Genomic DNA, 26329 nt, shown 5'->3' with positions numbered 1-26329 from the left:
GTTTCCCATTGGCATTACCAAGGGCTGCTCCCCACCATGTGTGACTGCATGTCCAGGGTGGCACAGAATGGCCCATGCTGACCAGGAGCTGCAAACCTGTTCAAACAGAGAAAAACACACCCAGGGAAGGCCAGTGCTGCCACAGCCATGGCACCAGCTAGAGGCTGCTTGTAGCCTGCGCCCAGCCAGGACAGGGATGGGGACAGCCCTGAGCACAGCACAGTGCTGACACCCCTGGTGCCAACCAAACCAGCCCTGCAGCAGCCCCACCCTCAGAGCTACCACCGAAGGACATACTGGGCCCGAACATTAAATGGCTGCAGATGGTGGTCAACAATTACCAGCCAAAACATCAGGGATTGCTAAAAGCCCCAAACCTAGCTCTGGGTCCCTGACCCCTTGATTTTGGGGGCTGGATAGCAGCTAACACTTGCCCACAGTGACGTCAACTGCAGGAGAGATTTGGGGAGCCACTCCCGTGCCTCTTCGCTGAAGGCTATGCTGGCCTTTGCTGTGTTTAACCCTCATTGCTCCAACTATAAAAACTTTTTTTAAGCTTTAGCTCAGCAGCTGGGGCGGGGGGAGGGGGTGCGGCTGCAGAAATGGGAGGTCTGGGGAGCTCTGTGCATTCCTCCTTCCTCACTGGTTGCCACAAATAGCTCACTCCCAGCCCTGGGCTGTTTGTGACTGTGCTGGGGAGAAGACTCTTCAAAGTGGGAGCAATGGAAAGTATTTGACCCTCACTTGATGGTGGGAAAGCAGCAGGCAGAGCCTTGCAGGACCTGTCAGTCCCCTCATGGCCCCGCCACAATGCTGGGGAGCGAGGTCCAGGGAGATGGGGCCGTCCTGCAGGGGAGAAACAGGGACAGAGGCTGCAGTGGGTACAGCAAAACCCCCCACAAGGCTTGAGCAGACGCTGCCCAACCCAGTGCAGGGAGAGCAGCTGAGAAACACCTGTGAGGAGGACAGGAGTTGAAGGGGGACAGAAGGGTGAGACAGCTGTATGGGAGGGCTGCTTCTGGCACTCAGGAAAAGGTGGGTCATTCCTCCACCATGGAGCTGGAAGTGATGCTGGGCAGGAGAAATATGCACAGGCTTGCTCTTCTGCTCAGAAATACCTCTCCATCACTGCAGGCTCCACACACCGCTGCTGCCAAAGTCCTGACAGTGGGAACAGGCAGTGGCACCTAATGCAGGGGACAGACAGACTCACTCCACCAGCAACATCCAACAGAGCCACCATCACCACCAGCCGCATCCCTCACTGGCAATCCCCAGAGTCACGCACCGCTGGGCAAGAACACGCACCATGGACAGACAGCACCTACGCTCCTGGACAAACAAACATATATGGAGAGCAGGTTGTAAATAAGGGGTTTTATTAGTGGAAAAAAAAAAAAGGACCTCACCCTTGAGGGAACTTTGGAAAGTCAGATACTTGCTGTCACCACCAGCTTCCCAGCTCCTGGTCAGCAAAACCACCAGCATGGCCCTCCCTGCCACAAGGACTTACGGACCTAGACCCAACTAAAACTAACAGCAAAACCTGGCTCTAAGGGGAACAGGATCCAGCCTCTCAACAGCTGAAGTGGAGATTAAAGACCGCAGCTGCGCCAATAGCAATCTGTGATCTGCAGAGCTCTGGGTCCGGGATCACTGACATCAGCCCCACCACCCGCATGCCAGAATCTGTGCCTTGGAAATGAGGAGGGAGCATGGAGGAGGGAAAAATGCATAAACTGGAATGTTCAACAGAAAAAAAAAAAAATCATCATTTATCTAAAAAGAATAGAAATAAACAAAATGCTTTTAAACAAAATCACAAAATATACAAATAAATCTGGTACAAAATAAATAGGAAAGATTGGAAATCTACAACAAAATTGGAATAATTATAAAATTCATTCATATGACAATCAGTATATGAAACGTATACACTTCATTCAGGATTTCAGTTGTGCTTATTTAGGTTTATGTACACACATGGAAATACTGTAGTCAGAATACTACAACTCTGGAAACCCGAAGTCATGTACAATATGATACAATTCGCAAAGACCACGCACGATGGCAAATAAGACAAAGGGAAGAGCCGGCTGGAGTGGCTGCGGGGGTTCGGATCGCCACAAAAACGCCATGGTTCTGAGCGGGGGGACCACGGCCGGGCCAGCGGCAGCCAGGAGGGACCCGGCCACAGGAGGAAGGTGTGGTGTGAGCCCTCCGGCTGGCGAGCACCAGCCGCTTGTGGCTCCCAGCAAAGCTTCGGCATTGGGGTTTTTAGAGACAACGTGTTTGGCATCCAGGCGCCTGCCCCTGAATTCAGGTGAGGAGGTTGGCGCTGCAGCCGTGCGGGCTGGAAAACGCAGACGCCATGAGCTCTGAGGTCCCCCAGCAGGGCCCGACCTTGAACCGCTCGGAAGCCACCCTTGTGTCACCCTTGTGTCACCCTTGTTCTCGGGAGAACATGGAACAAATAGGACCGGAGCACTGGTGCGGGCTCCTGCTGGGTTTCCACTACCCAAATTTCACATGGTCTGCGAGGAAGGCAGAGTCCCTTCAAGCAGCATTTCCTACCCTTAGCCAGCGTGACGCAGAAGGACAGAACACGTACCATGGGTAAAATCCCACCGGCCAAGCCAGCCCAGCCCAGCCTGCTGGGACCTGAGACTTTAAAGCAGGAGTGACGCTAGAGCTGATCTAGGCACGGCCAGTCTGTCACTTCTGTGACCAGAGGAGCTCGCCAGGCGCTTCCTCTACCCTCATTCATCTTTGGGCAAACCCAGAAGGCAAGAATTCAATATTGGCACTTCCAACTAAAGGCCTATGATGCAGGCTATTCATCTGACACCTACAAGTTTTTCACTTGAATTTGGAAGGATTTGATACCACAGTGATGCCCAGAGGATATAAAAAAACCCAAACAAACAAACAAAAATCCCCCTCCTTTTATAAAGCTCTGTGGTCTCCAAACAGGTGAAATGGGCTGCTAGACTGCTCCATCAAGCACTAAATGCTGGGACAAGCCCTTCATCCCCAACAATTCCTGCGATCAGCTAACTGCTGTACTGCTTCCAGAGAAGACAACAGAGACACCAAATCCACCTCTAGAACACCAGTGCCACTTGCAGCCGTTGCACATTTCAGGTGCTTGTTTGGCTCACGACAGTCAACAAACCTCAAGCCAGGCTCTAGGACAGGCGGCCGCTGTGACCAGCAGCCAAACCTCTCCTGCTGGGGGGAGGATTAAATACCGAGCACTTTGTTAGGCAGAAACCTGCGCTGGAGGGGCGAGGGCAGCCAGGGCACCGTCCTCTGCAGGATCCCAGCGACTGGTCCTGCTCAGAAGTAAACAGGGTCCAAAGGAGAAACCTCAGGAGAGAGCTGAAAGGTGGTTTTCAGCTGGAGACAGAAGACCAGCAGCTTTGAGTACCGTATTTCCAAGGTGCAGAACCATGACAGAGTCTGCCCTCAGGATAATGAGAACAAGATGTCACTCTGACTGAGTTCAGCGCTACCGATCTGTGAAACACCTTTCTCTGCCACCTGTACCATGCTTTCCAACCCCCCCATCCCATCCCTGCAGCTCAGGGAGGGCGCTGGGATAACCTGGCACCCCAGGCTTTCTCCTAGGGAACGCTCTGGCTTCCCCAGGTTCCGTGTCCAGCTTCTAGCAGAACAGCAAATATGCACAACCAGACCAAAAAGCTCAACCGTACCGCCTTGGACCCGCAGCAGCAGCGTCCCCTTGCCCGGACACAGCCATGAAAGTAACCACAGAGGAACACAACCCAGCATGAAGCCAGGCTCCAGGCAGCAGCAAGACACCGAGCAGGACTGGCCAGGGACTCTGCGGGAAGCCACGGATGCCTCTGAGTCACCTGTGCTGCCAACGCATGGGAGCGAGGCCACTGTCACCAGAGATAGCACCAACAAGAGACCTGCACCAATGGACCAAGTAAAACAACAGAGCGGGGATGAGGGCAGCTTCCCCGCCCAGCGTGTAGTGTAGAGCCTGTCCTCTCTGCTGCTCATCAGGATGAAAGCTGTTATCTCCTCCGTGCCATGAAAAGATGCCTGGCTTTTGGTCGCATTAGGTAAGCTTGTCATTTCACTGTTGGGCCAAACCAACCCTCAGTATCCAAGGACCGGGTGCTTCCAAGCCTTTCAGCACCTGCTGGTTTTCTGCTCGTGCCAGCTTTGCACATGGCAGCGCACAGTGCGAACGCAGGATCCCCTCAACGCTGGTCAGACACCTTGGGGTTGAAGCCTCGAGTTAGTGTCACAAGAAGTGCTCTCTGCAGCATCCTTCCCGCCCCCACAGCCCCAGTTTTCTACTGGTAATCCAACTGGTACACAGGTACTACTTTTAAAACCACAGAGGTGTGTATTAGTTATCATATAAAATATGGTACATCCTTCACGTGGGAATTTCTATAGATAGTGTATTATTTCAGCACAAGGAAGATGCGTGTTCCAAGGGGTGCTGGAGAACTCACTCCATCACACAGGATACTTACACAGGACGCTCACGAGGAGCCCGCGCTGCTCTTTGCCATCCACGCCCCGCGCCCCTCGGCTGAGCTCTGCAGAGATCGCAGGAAGCAGCACCGCTGCCCAGGCAGCCCTCGCCACAGCTGCCTCTTTGGTTTGAGCTGATTTGAGCCAGAGCCTGACACTACCAGTGCCAAAAATCTCACCCTTATCTGAGCTGGGCCCTGAAAGCTGAGAAGCAGCAATGGGTGATGTCCATGGGCATCCTGCTCCCCCTGAGTCTTCTCCAGGTCTGAGGTGAGTGCAAAGGGCCGTACCCTGAGACTCCTACTCTTGCCAGCTCCACCTGCACAAAAAGGCACTTAAAGAAGAAAAAAACAAACCAACCAAACAAAAAAAACCACTGCAGTGAGGAAAAGGGGAGTAAGTCCAGGAGAAGAGAGGAGGAACAGAACAGCAAGCACAACGTGAATGAGTGGCTGACCCCTCTTCCAACCTTGAGCTCCAGGTCCAGCCCCAGCTGTCCCACACAGGTCTTGGCGTCACCCCATCCCTGCTCAGCCCGGAGCAGGAGCGCGTGTGAGTGAGGGCAAAAGGAGCACAAGAGGGATCTGCACAGGACCAGAGGCTGGGAGCAGGAGTGGAAGGTGGTGGAAGGACCTGCCCCATGGAGCTCGCTCTGCTGCTGCAACTGGATGGGGGCGGCACCTGGTCTTGCCACAGCAGCCTCTGGGACCCCTCCCTGGCCAGCCCAGACACGCTGCAACACCCCTGGTCCCTCCGCAGGACACCCCGTCCTGAGCTCCTCCGGGCAGCGGCTGCGGCTGCACAGGGGCTCCAGGGAGCGGACAAGCTGGGAATCAAACAACAAGCACTTTGTAAACTCTGGAGGGGTGAGCTTGGGGCGCACAGAGAGGCCGAGGTCGGTTTGCTAAGCTCACCCTGAGCCCCTCTCCGCTCAGAACTAGCATGCTTTGTATCATCTCCACGTCACCAGAGTCAGTCTCGTTTGGAGAAAGATTCTCATTGGAAAGCAACAACATTCCTTCACTCTTTACAAAGATTTGGCAATATACAGAATTAAAAAAAAAAAAAATCATAGTTACAACAGATTCAGGGTCATTTCATTTAAAGGAAATTCAACCAACAGGAGTGTAAAAGTTATAATTCACAGTTGTGCATTTAAGATATTAGTGTTGAAAACCTCACTTCAAAGAACTCTTGTGCAAAATTGTATTGACAGTAGAAACCATGGCTAGATGCACTCCCAGCCTCCCCCGGCCAACAGGCCATCGTCCGCCCCTCTGCCTGCGCCCGGGGGCAGACGGACCAGGGGCACACAGGCGGCAGTAGGAGCTGACATAGGAAGATGCAGTATCCTTTCTACGAGTCAAAGCCTTGCCGAGGTCTGAGGTCAAGTCCAATGATTCCCAAAGCCACCAGCTGGTGCCCTGAGCTGCGGTGACAACCGGCAGCCCTGCCACGTGTCCTTACGGCGCGGCCTCTGAGCCCCCCTGAACGCGAGGGGAGGGGAGCAGAGCTGCTGGGCAGGACACCCCCGCCAGGCACGGGCTGCGGCGCCGCGGCAGCTCCGCCGCAGCCAGGAGAGCGGAGCCCCGGTGCCGCCAATGCCGTCCGGAGGCTCAGAGCGACCCTGAGCTGGGCTCCGGGCTGCTCTGCGGGGGACGGGTCCCACCAGGAGGGCTGGGAACCCCTCGTGCTTGTTAAACAGTAAAACTGTAAATACCCTGAGAACAGGGAGACTGGATTTTTTTCCCCTCCAGGGAGAGGACCATGCTTTGCTCTTCAAGCTAATTACTAGTAGCAGCTCCTAACCCCTCTGGGTCAGGTACATATTTTCCATATGAAACACATCTATAATCAACTATTTTTATGGAAATTATTTCACTTTCCATTATTGGATCTGTACACATGATGGAAAATAGTCATGCAAAAAATCGCCTGCGAATTTTGGAACAGTGCAGCATGGGCAGAAGCAGGAGGTATTTGCTTTGGGATCACATGGCTTTGGTTGGAAAAATTGGCTTTTTTTTTTGCTTTTTTTTTTTTTTTTTAAAGGGAAACAGACACTCAAACAAACCCAAAACTGCCATAACCAGCAGAGGTCAGATCCAGCGAGCAACCTTGTCCCATGGAGAGGCTGCCCTGACTTGAGCCTTCCCTCCTTCGGCAGGTTTGACAAAATGGATACTGCATCTCAAGTTCACCACTGTGTCAAACACTTCCAACAAACCTTTACATTCAGCAACGCTAGAGGAAAACTGGCGAGGTGAGTCCCTCGCTGAGGACAAACGCTGTAACATCTCAACATTTTGCTTTGTAAGAAAGGTGCAATACCGGCAGCTCTCTGGGAACAAGCAGGGTCTAGCTCAGCCCGTGCCGATGCTGAGCTCTTGGTGGTGGTGGGCTCGTGCACATCAGAGCAAGGATGGAGAGTAAGGAAACACTTTAAGATGGAACTCGAAAAAAGTTAATAAAAAGCTAAATGTGAAATTAAGGGTTTGGGCCCGCTGTTTGCTCCTCGCTGGGTGCACAAGTTAGATATCGCGCAATTTCTCTGCCCCCTTGTGGGGACTTCATCCTCGGGGGGGCTCCAAGGAAGAAGTGCACCCTCCCCTCAGGGAGGACAGCAGAACTTGGGGCTGCTCTCGGGGAGACACGGGCTGAATCAGCTCTGACAGCGTGCACTCGCCTTCCTGCCAGGAGACCCTGCAGCAAAATATCGCACCTTTCCGGCCACTTTTGCCAAGACAGACCACGGGAACTTGCGGCAAGTGCCTTCCCAGCCGGCGAGCTGGAGAGATGGGAGAGGCGTGCGGGCACAGGGAGGGCTGGCAGCTGCATTTGGGGCTGGGGGCTTCTCTGAGGGTCAGATGAGATTATCTGGATGTATAGAAGGGAAGGGAAATGCTACATAGCCAGAGGCCATGAAAGGGTTTCAAAACAGAGAAACTGCAATGCCTGATTTATTAGTCTCTCCAGATACTGAGGGAAACATTCACATTTTGTTTGAGACAGCACTGAAAGGGGAGAGGATCAGGAAGGGGAGACCTTTTCCATTTGAGGACTTGGACTCCACCTGTGGGAGCAGTGAACGTGTGATGCACAACTGCCATGGGGGCCTCTTGCTGGCACCCAGTCTGCATTCAGGTTTTTGGGGTGCAGGAACTGTTTTCTCCTGCCCAACACAGGGTGCACCAAACTAGCAGCAGCTGGGTGGAAGAATCTCTGCTCTGCTACCACGGTCATATCTCAAATGGCTGTTAAAAGGGACAAGAGAGAAGGAAATGCACTGAATCCACTCAAAGGAAGGAACGTGGCTGGGAACAGCCTGGAAACAAACCTCTCTGAATCCCTGAAGTGCAATACGCTCGCTTCCGGAAAGCTTTGTCAGTTCCTGGGGAGGACAGGATGGTCCCGACTCACAGCAGAGCCCCTCCTTGCGCTGGCAGAGGTTTACTGTCACCTGGAGCATGTACTTTGGGCGTAACTGTAGCAGCATTTTTTGTGTTAATACTAGAGATTGAATGGGGGACAGGGACTGATATTCTCTGTCATTTAGCAAAGACTGCACATCTGCTCTGGTCATGGTAACGGTGCGCAGACCGCTACGGCACACAAGAGCTTAAAAGCTTGTCATTTTGGGGTGCACGCATTACTTCACCATGCAATCGTCAGGAACATCAATGAAAAATCACCCAGTTACTTCGCTATGAAAAAGTAGGCCCAGCTTTCATTTCACAAGACTGCAGTTTTGCTAATTAACTCCTTCCCCCCAGTATCATCTTCAATATACACAAAGTGTTTGGAGGTTACAAAATTGTAAGTGTAACAATGTTTTGCCTGTTTTACAAAGAAACCTTCTGAAATTGGAGAGATCATTACCAAAGTAACCACTCCTTCCCTGAAACTTAACTGGAAGAATGTAATAATACTCATCCCTTGGCCCTCCAGGTGCCTGAAACCACAAGTTCCTTGAAGCTTGCTCATTCTTATGACACAAATAACATACAAGTACCAGTTATGAACTTCTTCAACAGGGCAACAAAAAGGACCAATGAGGGGTGAAAAGAGGCCTAAGGACACCAAAGCCAATTCACAAAACCACAACAGAGCCCATTTGAGGTGTGGGAGGGACAGAAACAATTTAAAACTCTGTAAAATACTTTTTAAAAACATGATCTCTCTTGAAAAAATAACTGGAGGAGCTTTGAAACTTCTCCATATGTGTTTGAGGAGGGAAAACCCAACAAGGATCAAAAATACAGGTAAAAAATAAACATGATTCTACTTTGCAAGAAGTATTTTCACCGTTCTCAAGGGTGGCTCACCATTCCCAAAGTACGCTTGGGGCTTTAGTCTCTCTGTCTTGCTCTTTGCTCCTTTCTTCCTGTTTCTTCCTCTTCTGCTCCCAGAACGGATGCAAAAGTCTTTGGTCTCAGAACACTGGATGCAGCACAGTGTTGCAAGCACATACTAACGGTGTTCACACTCGGGGAGGAGGCAGGAAGGAGCGAGGGCTGGTCCTGCTGAGGAGATGGGACGGGTGGGTCGTGGGGAGTCAGCTCCTAGATGGCCCCTTCGCTGTGCATACTGTGGTTGGGCTTGTTGTGAGTCACACAGTTCTGCTCATTCAGCAGGTTTGCTGTCTCGTCCGGCAAACCGTCATGCAGCTCCGTAAGAGTCAGTTCGATTTTAGTGTTTTCACTGTCCGAGGACTGAGGTGTTTTGTCCATCCGGGATGCCATCAGGGCATTTTGGTACTGCTGTCTTGAGATCTGCTCCAAGCACAGAAGGAACAAAACCAGACAGTCACACTTTTGTGTTTCCCGTGGGACACACTGTGAAATTAAAGGGCCCTCCCTTCACAGATGATCACACTTCAACCCCTGTTTACCTGTTCCTATAAAACATCCCTGTGCTTTGCAAGCCTAGAGCATCCCAACTCAACCCCACGGCATGGTGACATTTCCACAGACAGGGTGGAAGCACAGAGCTGTGCTACCACCATGCTGTTCAAAGGCAGGGATTTATTCCTCTGCTGAGATTTTTAAATCTGATCTCCATTTCCTTCTAACCATGCAAATTTTTAGGGCAGAATCAGAGTTCAGTGAAGTCTTTTTCCCAACATCAGCGAGCTCCTGGTAAGGCTCTAGGTGACCCCACAGAGCCAGAGGGTACAAGCACTACTGCTCTTGTCTAGGCCAGCTACCACAGCAGGAGTTGCAGCCTTATTCTGACACATAAGGGCATTCGATTCTAGAAAAGATTGGGATTTCCACAGAGATGAAACCAAATCAGCAACTGGCCTCTGCAAGAGCTGGCTGCACTCAGCAGAACAGTCATGACAGGAGCTGGCCTAGAACACAGAGCATTACTGCCCATGATGCCCTGCAGGAAAGGAAACCTACAGCCCCATATTGCTGCATATGGTGGTAGAGGGGAGAACTCCTCCTGGAACCACAAGGTTCAGCCCCGTAAACTCCTCCAGGTTGGCCACCTCAGCCAGGACAGGCAGCGGGATGCACATGCGCTGGCAGCCCCATGTGCGACCACAGCAGTGGGCTATCACAGCAGTGGGCTACCACAGCAGTGGGCTACCACAGCAGTGGGCTATCACAGCAGGCAGGAAGGTACAAGAGGTGAAACAAGGCTTTTAGAAAACTTTAGAAACTTTCAAAAAGTTTGAAACTTTAGAAACTTCAGAAAAGTTTCAGCAGCAACACAAGAGAGGGACTGGAAATGGAGAGAGTCAGACACACCAGGTCACAAATCCAAAAGCGAAATCCAAACATGCACGAGCAGGTCACGGCCCTGGCTTACAAGGTATTAACTGAATAAACGCCCATGTGGCACAGTGAGAACACTGATTTTGAGTACTCTGTCCTATGTGTGAAGCAGAGTGATGCAAAAAGAGGTGTGTGAGTCTGATTGCAGAGACACCAGAGCTTAGCGTTCATCAGCCTCGGTATGAACGCAGTGAGAGTTGGACGCCACATAACCCAGCAAAAGAAGAGCAGCTGCTCTGCACAGCAGATCAGCCCTTGAAACCTGTAGTCAGAATCACTTGCCTGGTGGTAAATATTTACTGACCTAAACCTTGAAGGCTTGAACCACCAGCCACAACACTTGCATTTGTCAAGTTTGGAATGGAAGACTGTACTCTCCTTTTAAAATTTGCCTGCGGAATAACTGATTTAGCATTCTAGTATTTCTGCTTTATTTCACACTCTTAATATTGAATTAACTTTGACAGAAGTTGAGTTCACAAATCACTGGAGAAGAAACTGTGAACATGCACTTTATTTAAGAAAAGCATCAAGGTCAACTTCTGGCCATGGGACGTCAGCTTCCCTGGAGTCCCAGCTGGGCTAGAACTGTTGCCAGCATTTGCTGTTCCTCAGCTCAGCAACATTTCTCATCCCACAGGACTCGCACACACTTCAGCGTGGGATGCACCATGCTGGGGGCAGAGCTGTATTCATGCAGCAACTCACTGGTAGTATGAGACATGAGCCTAACATGTGAAGTTAAGATAAAGAGAAATGTCCAAGACTTCTCCAAGCAGAAGAAGGATGACAAGTCGGAAAGTAAGACCAAGAACCCCAAACTGAAACCAAAATCAAAAGTGAATAAAAACTGCAAGCAGCAGAAAATGTCTCCTTTAGAAAAGGACACTGATAATGAAGGATCTCCATTTCAGGTGGCTCCGAAGGCTTCATAAGGATACACCTTTCAAGACTAAAAGCAGAGAGAGGTTATTTTCTGTAATCTTTCCTCGAGGGACCTGAAAACCAGAAACTTACGTGACCAATCTGCTCACAGGTCTAGATGAGAGGAACAGTGAAGACAAATTGATAGACAGCAGATACTGAGAAAAAGTAATTTTAAGTGATTTTTAAACAGCTGCTTTCATAATCCTATTTACTCACAGAGCTAGTGGGACCTCCCTTCCCCAGGCTCCCCATTCTACCAGCCAAGCACAGCTTTCCAGAGAGGCCTTTCCAGCTTTTTTCCTACCTTGACAAACTGAATGTCTGTGAGTGCTTTCACTGAGTAGTCCGGAACGTACACTTGGAGGAAAGAGGCGTTCAGCTGGTTGTTGCTGCTCCCTAACGTCGGTGTCACTGCATCGATGCGATCACCTCGGTTTAAAGAGTCTGAGTGATTCAAGCCGCAGGGCCGAGGTGGAGACTTGTTTTCAGCTGAGAAACAGGCAAGAGTGAGAGATTTCTTAAATCAGGTACAAAACATTCGAAGTCAGCAGTTTCAAAGGGACATAATGAATCATGATGTAGCACAAAAGAACTGCAAACACTTAATCCACTTATAACTAGACATGCAGCCAGACAACCAAATTACCCTGAAAAAGAGTACATTTTGAGTACAGAGCTGGTAGCTGACATCACTGAGTATGCCCTAAACAAACCTGGTTTTGTTAATGCTGCGATGGACATGGCCTGTGCTCCGCTGGTCACAGTCCTGCCGCTGGTGGGAGCTCTTGATAGGCAGACCATGCTTAATAGATCTTTTTTCCTTAATGATTTATCATCGTTAACTCCATACCAGACCTTTCATCCACAGTCAGCCCCAGCTAACTCTTATTCCCTTTTATTCCACCTGGTACCTACATATGCCTCGTTCCCTGAGTTAGAGCAGACATTTTCAAATTCGTAAGTGGATCAAAGTGCACTCCACGTGATGGTTACTTTGACATTTCCTCTAGTACCTCCCAGTGCTTGAAGGGGCAAAAACTCAGTGGAGGAAAGCAAGCTCCATCCGATACATGCCAGTCAGCAAAACAAGGAAAACAGTCCATGCTACAGAGAAAAATCTGTGTCCAAGAAAGGGGTAAACTAGAGACATCATTTTCCACCATTGGCCTTTAAGCACTGCAGGATTTCACTTGAAAAATCTTGCAATTGTCCCCTCTGAGTGTGACCGGCCCCTGTTTATCTCAAGTAAACGTGCTTTCAGCAAGCCACAGGCATTTTGCATCCCCAGCTCCCACCCACGCAGTGACCCAGCAGACAGGAGGGCAGAGGTGCCTCCCAGAGAGCCCCCAGGCCCTCTGGCAGACGGCTTGTCCCTGCACACACACAGTACACACGGATCAAAGAACCGTCTTCGAGACTGGCGAATTTTGGGATCTTAGTGCCGTTAAATTTCATCCAGCCATTCCAAACTGAAACTTGATGTAAACCCTGCCACTCACCATGTGACCCCCACTCTCAGCTGAAAGATCACTTTCATATTATCTTAAAACATAGAGCCTCTTCAAGCTAATCAGCAACAGTATACTTGCAAGCTTTTAAAATTCTTTTTTGAAGACTTTTCTATATATAAACTTATGTCTAAAAAAAGCACTCCCTAAAATTCAACCCTGCCTCTGCCACTTAATCACTGTAAATACAACCTCTCCTTGCCCAAATGACACAGTCCATCCTACATCTCTGCATCTAACCTTTCCTAAACATTTTAGATGCTTCTAGATACAAGGCAGAATTGCCCTGTTTTTTATTCCCCACTTAAAATCCCTCTGATGTCATCCTTCCTTCAATTTTAGAAAAGGGAACCGAAAAATACATGTTCTGACAACTCAGCAATTTTTCTGCCATTTCTGCAGTATGGAATTAGTGCAGGTCCCTATGGCAACATCGGCTACAGGCTTAGAGGGAAGCGCTCGCAGCCCTGCAAGGTTTTCCTCCACAGCAACCTGCCGTCTGGAAGGCCACAGCAGGCCGCAACAACCGCTGCCAGCAGCCAAACCTCCATCTGCGCACAGGGCTTGATGCTGTAATCGCCACTGGAGAACAGCATATTACTAATAAAAACCAAGGAAGGACAGAGAGCAACACGACAAAACATTCTGTGATGCTGTGAAATCATATCTATATGTACATATCTATATATATCTATATCTAAAGGACTGGTGAGACAAAGGGGCAGAACAAAGAAGTATGATTATTAAAAATCTGAGGGAAAGTACATCACTTCTGGCCCACGTACAAGTCAGGGAGGGAGAAGAGAAGCTAATGAAGAAGGAAAGACAGAGAAAGGGCAGATGACAGAGGAACACCAGGCAGGTCTGTGCTGGTGGCAGCGTCCGGCCCCCTCCAGCAGGCCAGCCCACATCTGGACAGATCTTTTCTACCCAGGTTTTTCCATACTCCTCACCTTCCTACGTAAAGGATGAAGAGCACAAACCACAAGACAGACATCAGTACAACTATATTATGAATTTGGGGTTAAACTACAGAATCCTTTTTAGGAGGACCCAGTAGAAAGTCCAGGTTTCATCAAAACTGGTACCACACTGTCATAGTGACCAGGCTTACCATATCAGTTCCTGTCAAAGGAGATTCTTCCCATTATTATTTTCACTATTGATTTTTTTTTCTTTTTTTCTTTTTTTTTTTTTCAGTTGGGGAAAAAGCTAGGAAAATATGCTTGGCATTTCTATTGGAAACAACTTGCATGTGCAAAGCGTATACTTATTCGTAGCAAGGAAAAAAAAATACAAGACGACCTGGCAAAACAAAAGAACCAAGGTAAAAAAGACAATCAAAGCCCCCGAGCTTAAAAGAAAGCCATCAGGTACTTTAATTAAAGAAAGATTAAATTTCTCCCCCTTCTTTGAAGTTCAGCCGTAGGAAACTTTAACAGGGAAGGAAAAAAACTCCCCTGCAGGGCAACAACCTGTAGTTTGTTTGGAATGTGCATGAGACTAATTTAAGGATTGATGGTGAAACGCATTGTCAAAAGCGAAAAAAAGAAGAGGGAAAATAGAGGAAGCAGATGGTGAAAGTTTATGAAATGCATGATATGTACTAATGTTTAGGAGACATTTCACTTAAATATGCATATCATTATCTTGTTTGCTTTTAGGTCTAGGGAAAGGCACATGTCATCTGAAAGAGATTTCAAAAGGAAGAAATATGTCCACTGTGGCCCAAACTATTTTAGGATTCTCCCCTTCCTCCAGCCTCCCTTGATGGGGTTCCATTTTTCTCAACTACTCTGTGCGTGCCCTGTCTGCAAAGCTCAGTTCCCGACCCTTCCCAATTTCCAACCACTCGGCCACATCTCAGAGCTCTTTTTGGCCCAGTTTGTTCCCTCCTTGGTCTCAGCTCTCCAAAGGGATTTCTGTGTCAGTCAACTTCATTATTCAGCAAGGAAAGGTCTTAACCAAAATGGGAACCAGAAAACCCCACAGGAGGTCCCACAACCTTCTTGCACATTCCATTGCAAATCCGTCCACTCAGTAAATCACCGTGCTGGTCCCTGGCATTAACGTTACTGAGAGAAAGCTCAAAGCTTTTGAGGAATTGAAATGGTCAGACTGTATACAAACCATAGAATTTAACCGTATGAGAATATAGGAAGTCTTTCATTAAAGAAGTTTTCCTTTTATGGCAGTTTAGCAGCAGACATTCTCCTTTGCCAAATGCATTTTCTTCTGAATTTTTTAAGCCTCAGTTTGGGGAAGAATACCTTCTTTTAAAAAATCTCCCTTCCTAATTTTCCACCAGCGTACATATGAGAAACAAGAACAAGCACACATTATCAAATACATTTTCTTCAACGTGTTTTTAGCTCTTTCTGCTTTGATGACTCTGTCGTGTTGCTGCCAGTTACCATAAACGAAAGCTCGGGATACCTACCTGCGAGGCATAACTCTGTGCTGGACTTCTCCTAACGAGCAAAGGGGTCAGATAAATACAGACTGCAGCTGACTTTTTATGGCATCAGGGCAGTCACAAGAATGGTGAAAATAGAAACATGCGGATTTACCTGGAGAACCTGCTGCTAACAACTCTGTTCTGCTGACAACAAAGGTACGAGACAGGGACAAGGGAACTGGAAGAGGGAGAGAAAAAGGATGAGATCACAACCAGAAGGGCGGCAGCTATCCACACTTGACAGGGGAAGGAGCCAGTTCACACACTGAAGAACTAAAACCAAAAGTGCAAATCAACTGTGGAAAAGTAAAGGGTTAAAACAAAAGGAAAAAAAAAAAAAAAGACAATTAAACAATTTTAGGAATAAACCAAAAAACAAGCCTAAGGAATTACAGTGAAGTGAACAATTTTCACATGCTAATTTGAATGATCATCCAAGACAGAACTGCCCAGCAAGGTACGCTCAGTTTTAAAATAGTTCAAAAGGAGCAGGGGTGCCTACTCCAGCCTGGAAAGCAAAGAGCTAGATCAAGCCAGAGCGCTTTCGTGGGCTCTGTTCCTTATGGGGGTCAAACAAAAACAGAAATAAAACCAAAGGATACTTCATAGTTCTTCAAGTTTTCAGTAAAATGTCAAGCGAGGTTGTGATTTTCCAAGCTCATCCCTGTCAGGATGGGCAACATATTGCTCATCCTTACTGCAAATCCCTCCCCAGCTGTAGTTAAAGAAAAAGCTTCCCTCTTTGTTGTCATTGTTTGGTTTAGGTTTTTGTTTTGGTTTGGGGATTTTTGCTTGGTTTTGTTTTGTTTGTTTGTTTTGTTGTTGTTTTGGTTTGTTTGTTTACTGACTTCACATTCCAGGTGGGGAGGGCAGGCACATGGAGTCTAATGAGAAGACAGGAAAGAGCAGTTTTCTCTTGTTCTGCAACAACTTGTACTCTCACTTTCCTGGCTACACAAAGCAACAGGAATTTGTTTTATGAGCTCATCCTAATGGAAATCTCAGGATGCTGCAAGACATCATAAAACAAATTCTCTAAAACCTGAAGGGAATGCCAGCAAAATAAGGGGTTTGCTACTGGTAAAAAGCCAACCAGCTGAAGGTAAATGAACACAAGGTTGGCCCAGATTAATTTTAAATGGTGCATATCCTTAAGTTTGACATGACAAAATCCAAGATGGATTTCAGGGCATGCGAAGAGGAGAACATTTGACCTCACAGGACTTGAGGCAGCTGGCATGTTTGTGGGGACAGTCAGCAACACGAATAAAAAAACACATGAAAACATCCAAAGTGAATAATGCTGGCAAAACAGAGATGCCACAAGTGTGATGATTTCCAAGCGTAGGTCTGGCAGGAGAGAAGTGACCATGCCTAACCCAGCTCTGTGCCTGGCCCATACTGCAAAAGCTGAGCTGTGAAGCTGAGGGTATGATGTGGTTGCAGACACACATGTGTCAGGATTTGTCGTGAACAATGCTGCTACCGCTCAGATAAAATCCACCCAGTGCTCTGCACACTTCCAAATCTCTCAAGACTCAGAAGTTTTAAGCTAGACTGATCAAATTTAAGTGCACCTAATTAAGGAAGAATTAGTCTTGCCTTTAGCAGGGAGCTCACGTGTCCAAGAGAACTGCTGCTGTCTGTAGAGTTTAATGAGGCTATACTCAAAACTTACAAAATAATTTTCATTCCAATGCCATTCACTAATGTACATACTCGTAGGTACACACATGTAAAGGGAGTGCTCACAAGTGTGCAACTAAAACAAGCTGCCTCTCAAATGGAACACGAACCCTGCTGCAACAGGAGGACCTGATTTCAGTACGAGAAATGTCTCTCCCTGCAGCCGAGCAAGCAGCTTTGTGCCAGCAGTCGGCCAACGCCAGCACCAGTGCCACAGCTCTCCCCAGCAGGGCTGTGGATTCCCAGTTGAAATCTTAGCGGTGACACTGCTGGCACCAAAATACATCACTGAATGCTGAAACACAGCACTGGAGCCTGCTCTTGGCAGATTATAAAACAATCCCCCAGCCTGCGCCTGTGTGGTTGTGGTTTGTGCTGCTTGTGCTCCGGGAACTGGCTCACAGCGTGGTGGGAATGGGCTCACACCTCGTCCTCAGGCCCCAGCTCTCCCCACTTCTGATTTTCTCAGTTATGTTTCCACACAAGCTGACGGGAGCAATCTCTTTTCTTGCACCACTGCTCTCCCTTTCCTCATGACGGCTTTAGAAACAAGAGTGGTAAAGTGAACCATCCCCAAACTAGTCAGGCGTTTGTAAGTGCACCACTAGATGTCCCTCTGCCACTAATTATTTATTCCCGTTAATTCAGTCCCCGTTATGCTACCCTGAGAAAACCACACAGCTGTCCTCCCGCAAACACATCACTCGCTAAGGCCAACACTCGCATCCTCCGGGAGCCGGCAAACCCCTGCCAGCCACCGGGTCTCAGAGCCAGCGCTGCCACCGGCCCGGTCCCTGCCAGGACACTGTGCCAGGCAGGCGGCTTCGCTGGCAAAGAGCTATCGGTTACCTCAGCCCACAGACACGGCAGGGGGAACACCCTGTGCAGCCGCCTCCTGCCACACTCCCAGGCTTGTGCAGGAGCGCATTCCAGAAGCAGAAGGTAAGAGGACATACCTGGTGATGCTGTGAGGGCCATCACCCCATAGTAGGAAAAAGCACCAGCTTCAAACTTCATCCCCTCTTTCCCAGCCTCCACTTCCACTTTCCCCTGTTAAGGAAAAGGAGAGAGAGCTGCAATTAAAAGGGACCGTAGGTCTTGAGTCACAAGACCAGATGTGAGCCCTGAAAGCTGGTTTTGCCTGACGTTCCTATGCAGTGTCATGGTCCCTGCAGTTTGTAACGGTGCTTAAACAGGGACAGACCCTGGAGGGCAATACTCTCCTGTTCCCTGATCTATCACAGTCTTTGGTGCCCTATGGCCAGCTAAGACCCTGTAGAGGAACGGGATCACAGTGGTGTTTTGTGGTGGTACTGCTGCCCCGCTTCAGGTGTTGCCAGGCTGCTTTCCCTCAATGCAGAGGGAAAAAATACTCCCCCGGAAACACAACAAGTTTATATGTAGCACAGTCACCTGGGGTCTTGAGACGCCCCGACATTTTGGGCCACAGCTCACATTCACAAAAAGTCCCTTCTAACACAACCACAGGAAAAGGAGAAGGAAGACAAAACATGAGGAGGCTGGCTGCTTTCAACTATGAGATTCCTACAGAAACAAAGCCCTTATTCCTGAAGGATCAGTCTTGGAGCTTCTTTGGTTTTCTTGGTTTCTAGCACTTTTTTTACATACGTCAGTACCCTTAACTTAAGATCTTTCTCTTTCGCAGGGTTTTACCTAGAAGGACCCTCAGGGCTTCCCAAGCTACACAAAACCACACTATCACACAAGCGTACTTGTTTCTGATATGGGATGAGCCAAATGTTTAATATCACATTCTACAAGGGACTCTGGAGCAGAACCCACCATATCAACATCCCAGTTACTTTGGTATATGAGTAGCCAAAAATAATTGGCTTCTTAATGGGGCCTGTTTTTCACATCCATCCGCCCCTACTGGTGCTGCACTGAAAGCTACAGTACACCGCTGCAGACAGAAATCTCACGCAGCTTCGTGGCTGAACAACACAAATGTTTGGATTTCAGGCAAACAACGTAATTCCGTGCAATGCTTTCCCTCTGGCTAGGCTGGAAAGGGCAGCGAGACTGTCTATCCCATGTGTACTAGGTAAACTGAATATCAACTGGACCAAATTGGGTCAAAATGAGTTCCTGTGTGTTTATTTCATTAAGTACCATTTAAAATAAATAATCATGCCTTTAACTTTATAGTACCGTACTGAGGCAGAAAGACATGAAAATGAACTCAGCCTGCATGAGACCTGATACAAAGCCACTTTGCCTAACTGTCCCAGATGAGAAAAACCACAAAAATCTACCTAGCAGGAAGAGAGTGCCTAGCTCACAAATCCACTTTCCTGCTATCACAAGCAACAACTTCATATAATCCCTTTTAAAACCAATTTCACTCCACAACAGAAATAAGTAGCTTATTTGTTCATTATAAGCCTTCCAAGAGGTACAATTTCATCACCCAGACAAAGACTGGCTATAAACACAGCTCTCAACCTACTTACTGCTGGTAGTTATTCACCAGCCAAGACTAGGTCTCCAAAATACATACACAAGTGGGCTTTGATCTTCACATACAGTCAGCCTAGAGTTAGTATCTAAAAAGCTACAAACTGGTAACTAGCAGGAGTTGAATTTCAGTGCCAAGCCTGTTGCTCCATCAGCACCCGCAGCCCCTCCTGGCTTCCCAGCGGTGGCCACATGAAGACCAGGCACGCTTGGCACAGTCACAGCAGCTGCAAAGCTGGTAAGAATTCCCCATGCATTCTACTGGATGTGCTCTGCCCTGTTTAAAAGCATGCACGTATCGTTTCTGCTTTTCTACTGTTTAATGTTCTAACAGGAACTTTAAAAAAACCACAATGATAAAAACAAACCTCAGACTACTACAGATAACTTCCCATTAGCTAAGAGAAAAGCTGATGCAAACGGGTGACATTCCCGCCAAAACAGTAACTCTACAGAGATTAAAGTGGTAAATTTCATGCATAGAATAGATATTTACTTGTGTTCTGGCATGCTTTTACTGTGAAAGTATTCTCTTACATCAGGAGACCAAGAATAAGTCCAAGACCATTTAAGTAACAAAAGCAGAATATTTATACTCTCTTGATCCTTGCAGAACGAACCTTTTTACCATTTTTATAGTATGCACTGCAAGACTCACTTTTCCAAATGCATTATGGAGCCAGCATATTGTTGTTGCTAAATATTTATTGATTGAAGAATAGCTCAGAAAGAACTGATTGTTCTTTTGCATCGTACATGTCCTCCATTTATATCTTTTCAGCATTACCTCATTCAGGAACGTTATCTTGCCTCTGGAATATTTCAGATTGCAACAATTCAGCAAATAAGAAAGAGCAAAGAGCTACCAGTGGCTCCTCAAACACTTTAAAAAATTAATCCCTTTTTAAAAGAGAAGTATGATGAATCCACAATACCATATTCCAGTGCTTTCTTCATTGTTTATCACTGACATTGTTTAAAACCCTTTCCCACCCCCCCTTTCTTTTTAAGGTCACGTTAAGGAAGATTTCAAGCCCTGTATTTCTACTTTAGCTATGATGCTTGTGTTTTTATAGCCAAAACTGATTACAGTTATCCAGGATAGAAACACGAGCGCGTTTCCAGCAAAATCTCAAAGGGCTGCTCCTGCTCAAATGGTGCTAGATGGAAGCGAAGTTTCTGTATACAGCTTTACATAGCCACTCAAGCGTTCCTGTCAAGTGACAAGACCTGGGAGACAGCAGCACTGGAAGCAATCCTGTACAGAACAAGCAGAAAACCGTCCCTCCACACCACCTAAGGGAGCAACCTAAAACCCCCCCAAATGCAGCAGCCTCGGGGTAGGGTGAGTGCTTGGATGGCAGGGCACCCATGAACCGCAGGGCCTGTGGCAGGAGGTGGCAGCCGTTCAGCAGGTGGTGCCATGTCCCCACCGAAACCTGCGCTTCTCAACACCAAAGGTACAGACCTCAAAACTGCACGGAAAAATGTCATTTCTCTAAACTGTCGAACTCCCCGTGCTTCCTTTTACAAAGGGGAAAAAAATGCATTAGGACAGCATTCTGGCCAAGCTCCTATGCCATGGCATTTTTTGCAGCCCTGTTTTCCAAACAATGCCAGCTGAATGCAGGGATTCCTTTGCTTTGCCTATCCTAGTGACACCTAAAGCATCAGCAACTTCCAACAGATGACTGGAAGTGGGAATTGCTGTCTACCCTTCACAGGTGGTTTAACTGAGGCTGAAAGCAGCTGAGTGAGCTCTTCAAGGTTGGCAAGATCATAGAAGAGGCAGGAGCAGTTCCCAGGAACCATAGCTCCATTCCCATGTTTGAAAGAAGACAAACTTCAACAACTAGAAGAGGTATAGAGAGGGATTTGTCAGGAGATGCATGATTTTGCACACATCTACATAATCACATGTCTGACCTGTAAAATGAGAACAAAGTAGTCGACGGGCTTGTTTCGCTGGTAGAGGTAGTGTTCTGGGGCTTTCTTGTTCTTCTCATCGTACTTCAGCTCCTGGATGACGTTGGGATGTTTTAGCAGCCTGAGAAGGATCTTCTCTGACATCTGGGATGGACCAAAGGCTTCTACTTCTATAACACAAGACACAACTTGGCATTACACTTCATATGCCTGGCAAGAAGTTAGCAATACTCGTTAATAAGCATTTGCCTATAAAAGACACACAGATGCAGAGAGATCCATTATGGTATTGCAGGCTTCCTGTCTTTTGAGATTGTTAGATTTGTAAGGGGGGAAAACAAACAAAAACAAAACAGGAACGCCCCAACTTTCATTACTGAAGTATCTTTCAATACAACCAAAAACCATGTCTTCATCTGAAAGGGAAAAGAAAAAGAAAGGCAGCCTTGGCCACTTGAGAGTTCAGAGTCACGGTTCTTTGTACAGGCTCATTGGAGAGTTGTAAATGGTGAAGTTTTACAATTGGGGCACAGAGAACCTTTGAATATTTTTCTTCCTTCCTCAAAGGGTTACTGCATTTATTGCACTTAAAAAACCCAAACAAAACACTGTTCAAGGCCTAGAAAGTTGTTCTAGATAGATGTTCTACATAAATCAGTGACACAACTGGGGCTGCCATGGTTCATATGGGAAGAGTTACTCAAAGTGAGAGGCAGTGCAGGTCAGTTCAAACCATGTGGGATTAACGCCTGACACAGAACACATCCCCTACCCACTTGCTCTTCAGTGTTCCCAACAGGAGCGTTTGAAGTGGAAAAGCTCATCCTTGTGTGGGAGAGTTAGGCCAGGAATGTTGAGATTTACACATGCAAATTGATAAGCTTTCCTAACGCCTCATTTCAGAACAGGACTGTTAATGACCCGTGACCTTGCATCTGCTAAAGATTCTATTCTCAATTTAGAACAGAGAAACCAAAACTGTAGCTTTCATCTCATTTAGCAGTGGCTTCACAGCCAGACCTGGATTTATGCTACACAGTCCTTCCATCCACAAAACAAGTAGAGAAGTAGCACTGTAAGACTACGTCTGTTGAGCAGATGTTTAGGGAATTCCATCAAGTCTTGTACCACTACACGAGCAACGCCTTGCTTGCTGTTAAATCCGCATCTTCCTGTTGAACTGCTTCCTTTCACCAAGGACACACTCAAGTGCACATGAGCTGTAGGAGTCCAAGCCTTCTAAGGAATTACTGCCATTCAGCTGAGATGCGATAACCAGTCACGTACATGTTTCTTTTAAGTCACAGAGGCAAAATAAAGCAGGAAGGCAGACTAGGAGCATCTAGGCAGGCAGTTACTGCATCTTAGAGGAAGGGAAGTGCTAATTTCCAACTTGAGCTGGCAAACTTGAGACAAAACAACGTTATCATTTTCAACCCATGAATACATGTTGAACATGGCAGTGAAAGACGCCCGTCTGAAACGCCTGTGTGTGAGAAGTCTTTAATGTCAAAGAGAGACAGCATGAGCAATAGGAAGGTATGTTTTCCACAAGCTCTCCTGTTAACAGGTCTCATCTCTGAAGTGAAGGGACCAACTTTACGATGAAATGTAGTGTCAGCTGCAAGAAACCATTCAAGGCCCTGGCCTCTGCCAGACTGCCCACCCAAGGGCTAAAACATCAAGCTGTTCTGGGATGGAGACAACTGTCCTCTGAAACCTGAAGTCATCAACGGAGGTCACACAAGCCAGCCAGAAATCCATTTTAAAAAGCACAGTTCAACCGCCTGCGCAGTCTGTATTAAATGTGTCAGGAGAGTTTTTCATTTGGAGTCAAAAAGTCTCACGGAACAGGTTGAGACATTCCTGCAAAACGTCCAGCATCTCTTTCTGGAGAAGGCGCCAGAGTGCAATTACAGTCAGCTGGCCAATGGTATTGAGTCCTCTTTGGTTTGTTCCCTGAGCTCTTCCTAACGGGGTGTACTTGCTAGTCGTTAATCTGACGGACTCTAGACATGCAGTGCGGCACTTGGCATTCATCCTTACCTTTCAGACCAATTTAAAGTTACTGGTCCACCCCTGGTAAATGTCTCAGAGGGTTCATGCCGACACTGAACACAGGAGAGGAGAGAATTTAAAAAGAAAAACACAACAGTGGCATTATTTGTCACCCCACAATCCAGCCTCCCTTCCCGCCTGCACTGTCCCACCCACCTCACCGGCCTTTGCTGACAAACTGCCTCCGAGGCTCTGGCACGATTGCAAAACAAGATAACCCGCACTTGCCTGTTGCGAGGAACCGATGCATTGCCAGGAGGAGCTGCGGTGATATTTTAACCTTCATCTCGCTGTCTGTCTGCTTGAAGGCAGAGAAGTCCTGCTTCCTGTCCCGATGAGCTACTTTCTTTTTCGTCTTGTTATCAGCTGGGGAAGGGAGGGTGGGAGAAGAAAGGAAGGAAGCGATTTCTGTTAGAAACACAGGAGAGGTCCAACACAAACCGCGCTGGATGGAGTCAGTCGGGATGGACACCCAGACACAGGGTGCAGACAGACCCCCCTGTAGTGCATGCAAGACCCTGCTCGTTGGCACCCAACACAAACCAGAAACAAACAGGGAACTGTGGTGAGGGCTCATCCCACCATGAGCCCCTGTCCTGCAGAGCCAGGAGCCCACGGTCTCTGTCCCTTCTCTGTCACTTCAATGGGGGAAAAGCCTCCGTTTGCAAACACCTAATTGCAGAGCAGCTCTGCATATTACACAAAAGATGCATGTGCATTTCTAGGCAGGGAAGAGGAGTCCTGCTCAGTGCTACTAACAATCAAAAGGTGTTGCTCTAAAACAATCTCTGTGACAGCTACTTTTTCCATATATATTCCTTATAAAATTCCCATCAAGTACATAGACTAAATACACAATGGCTTATTTCTTATGCTGAACCATGGCTCCACTGACCCTTCACAGCTTTGGCAAAATCTGCACACCTTTAGTCCAGGTAATTCCCAATGTGTAAAGAATAGAGTTTCTTTTGTCCTCGTCAATTTACAGGCACTGAAGCTAGAATGAAGTACAGAGCAGCTTCACAAGTTACAATATGGGAATTCACCTGCTAGTGATTTTGGAGTCCTGTCCTTTATTCAGCTAAATACTTGCCACTTGGTTCATCTGTGTCTTAAACCAGGCTCTGTGGTGGGGAGTCCCTATTTGTGAAAGACAACATGAAAGATGGAGTTGTAGAGACACAAACAACTCAGCTGTCATCATCCCCCTGCTGAGTTTATCTGCCCAAATGTCTAGGAAACAGGCAAGCAGAGGGTTTAGGCATGTTGGGGTATGGTATGCATCAATTCCAGGGAGAAGAGGCCTCCACTCAGATGGCAGGGTCTTGCTCTACTCCTGACACAGTGTATAAGGTGGCGTTGGCTATAAGCAGTAGAATGCTGTCAGGCAGCTCTGAGCTCCACTGTATATTGCAGAAAACCCAAGTCTTAAGGCAATTACTGTGAGTCCCTGAGACCTGAGGGATGGCTCAGGTTCTAGAGCCTTAGTGAGGAAAGATAAGGAAAACACAATAGCTACTAGTCTGTCACACCCCTAGTCATTTGTTTAAAATGACCGGACTTTGGGGGACCACAGACAGGTGCATTCACTTACTGCAGAGAAATCAGGCAAACACACAAAAGAGTGTGAAGAGGTGAAATTAAGGCTGTGAAACATCATGTATACTCCAGGTAAGTGGTTGCCAGATTTTGGGTTATGTATGCGAAGATTATTTAAGTGATGTATCATAGCAAACAAGCCACTGAGAACTGGAGTCCTGTACATGTCCTGATATATGTGACAGACTACATAAGGCTCAGAGTAGCTGAGTTGGCAGCTTGGAAATGCACAATACTGGTAACAGATTTCTAGAAAGATTTTCCCAAGTCACCTAACCTAGCCTTTTAGTTATGAATACATTTAGATTCTCAACTTCTCTTGGACAAGCCTCCACTATAGGACCATCACAGACAGAGCAGCAACATTGTACTGATAGTACGGTACCCACTCTAGATATCTAAAGCTCATTCTGGGAGCAGTGCCAATCAGAAAAATTGAGATATTTGTTTCCAAGCACATGGAGAAGAACAATGATGACCCATGCCTTTTTTCTTCTTTGAAACCAGAAGCCTCTTACCCTACTAGTACTTTACCCAAGACCTCAGCTACATCAGGGACTACACAAATAGAAATCACTGAAGGGAGCAGTTACAGACTAAAACCAATCACTGCTTTAGGAATATACTCTGAGACAGACCTTATCGGTACTTGCAGTTAAAAGAAAGATGGATACCAAACAGGAGAACAGGAAAGGTGAACAGGAGAAAAGTCTGCCAGAAGATCTCACTAGGTCCTAACTCTTCTAAGCAGCAAGAAGAATAAAAACAGTGCTTTCACTGAAAAGCTCAGAGAATGCTATTTTTTAGAACACTGTCACTGAGATGCGTTCTCACAAGGAGCTCCATCATTGCTCTCTTCAGAGAGACAAATGTCACCACAAGTATGAGTTTTGGGCCTGGGACAGGAAAATGTCTCTTCAGCAGGGCAGTAAAGCATCTCAGGATTTCTCCTGCTATTGATTATAATCTTATACAGTGAGAGCAGAGCCATATGGCTTAAGGCCATTATCTTGCCTTATATTTGTAATGGATGGTTTTCATTGTTCTTCACTATCAAAACAACTTCTGAGCTTCTTATAAGACACAGGAACCAAGGACTGGATGGTGACAGAAGTAACTGAATCTGGACCAGCTATTTCCTGTCTGTCCTTTCTACAGTAAGTGAGATGGAGACCTGGGCACTGAAGTTACCTTGGCACACTGAGGTGACATCTGCTCACAAAGTGCTGTGACGTTGTTTGGTACCGCAACATAAACAATGTGATGCATGAGTATAACTTTTGGTGAGATATCAACAAATATTGCAACTGTCTTCAGTAGGTTCTGGGAATATTAAGACTTTTCCTTCAAATCAAAGGCAGCAAGGCTGACCATGAGCTCCTGGGCTG

General features: G+C 47.3%; 1 protein-coding gene across 1 annotated transcript in view; it reads right to left on the bottom strand.

The window, feature by feature from the left end:
* Window positions 1–389: 389 nt before the first annotated feature.
* Window positions 390–26329, bottom strand: part of CNNM2 (cyclin and CBS domain divalent metal cation transport mediator 2) — a gene marked incomplete at its 5' end in the record, with an annotated part of 127688 nt that continues 101748 nt past the window's right edge. Inside the window, 6 exons of the mRNA XM_082052820.1 lie at window positions 390–9290; window positions 11533–11717; window positions 15307–15372; window positions 17837–17930; window positions 21285–21454; window positions 23571–23708. Of these exons, the coding sequence (XP_081908946.1) occupies window positions 9081–9290; window positions 11533–11717; window positions 15307–15372; window positions 17837–17930; window positions 21285–21454; window positions 23571–23708 (863 nt within the window). The 3' untranslated portion in view covers window positions 390–9080. The remainder of the gene's footprint in view (window positions 9291–11532; window positions 11718–15306; window positions 15373–17836; window positions 17931–21284; window positions 21455–23570; window positions 23709–26329) is intronic.

Source organism: Streptopelia decaocto (genome assembly GCF_964273445.1).
Source record: "Streptopelia decaocto genome assembly, chromosome: 5".
Lineage (NCBI taxonomy): Eukaryota > Metazoa > Chordata > Aves > Columbiformes > Columbidae > Streptopelia > Streptopelia decaocto.
Note: the sequence above shows the minus strand (reverse complement) of the source record. Positions and strands in the feature narration are given on the sequence as shown.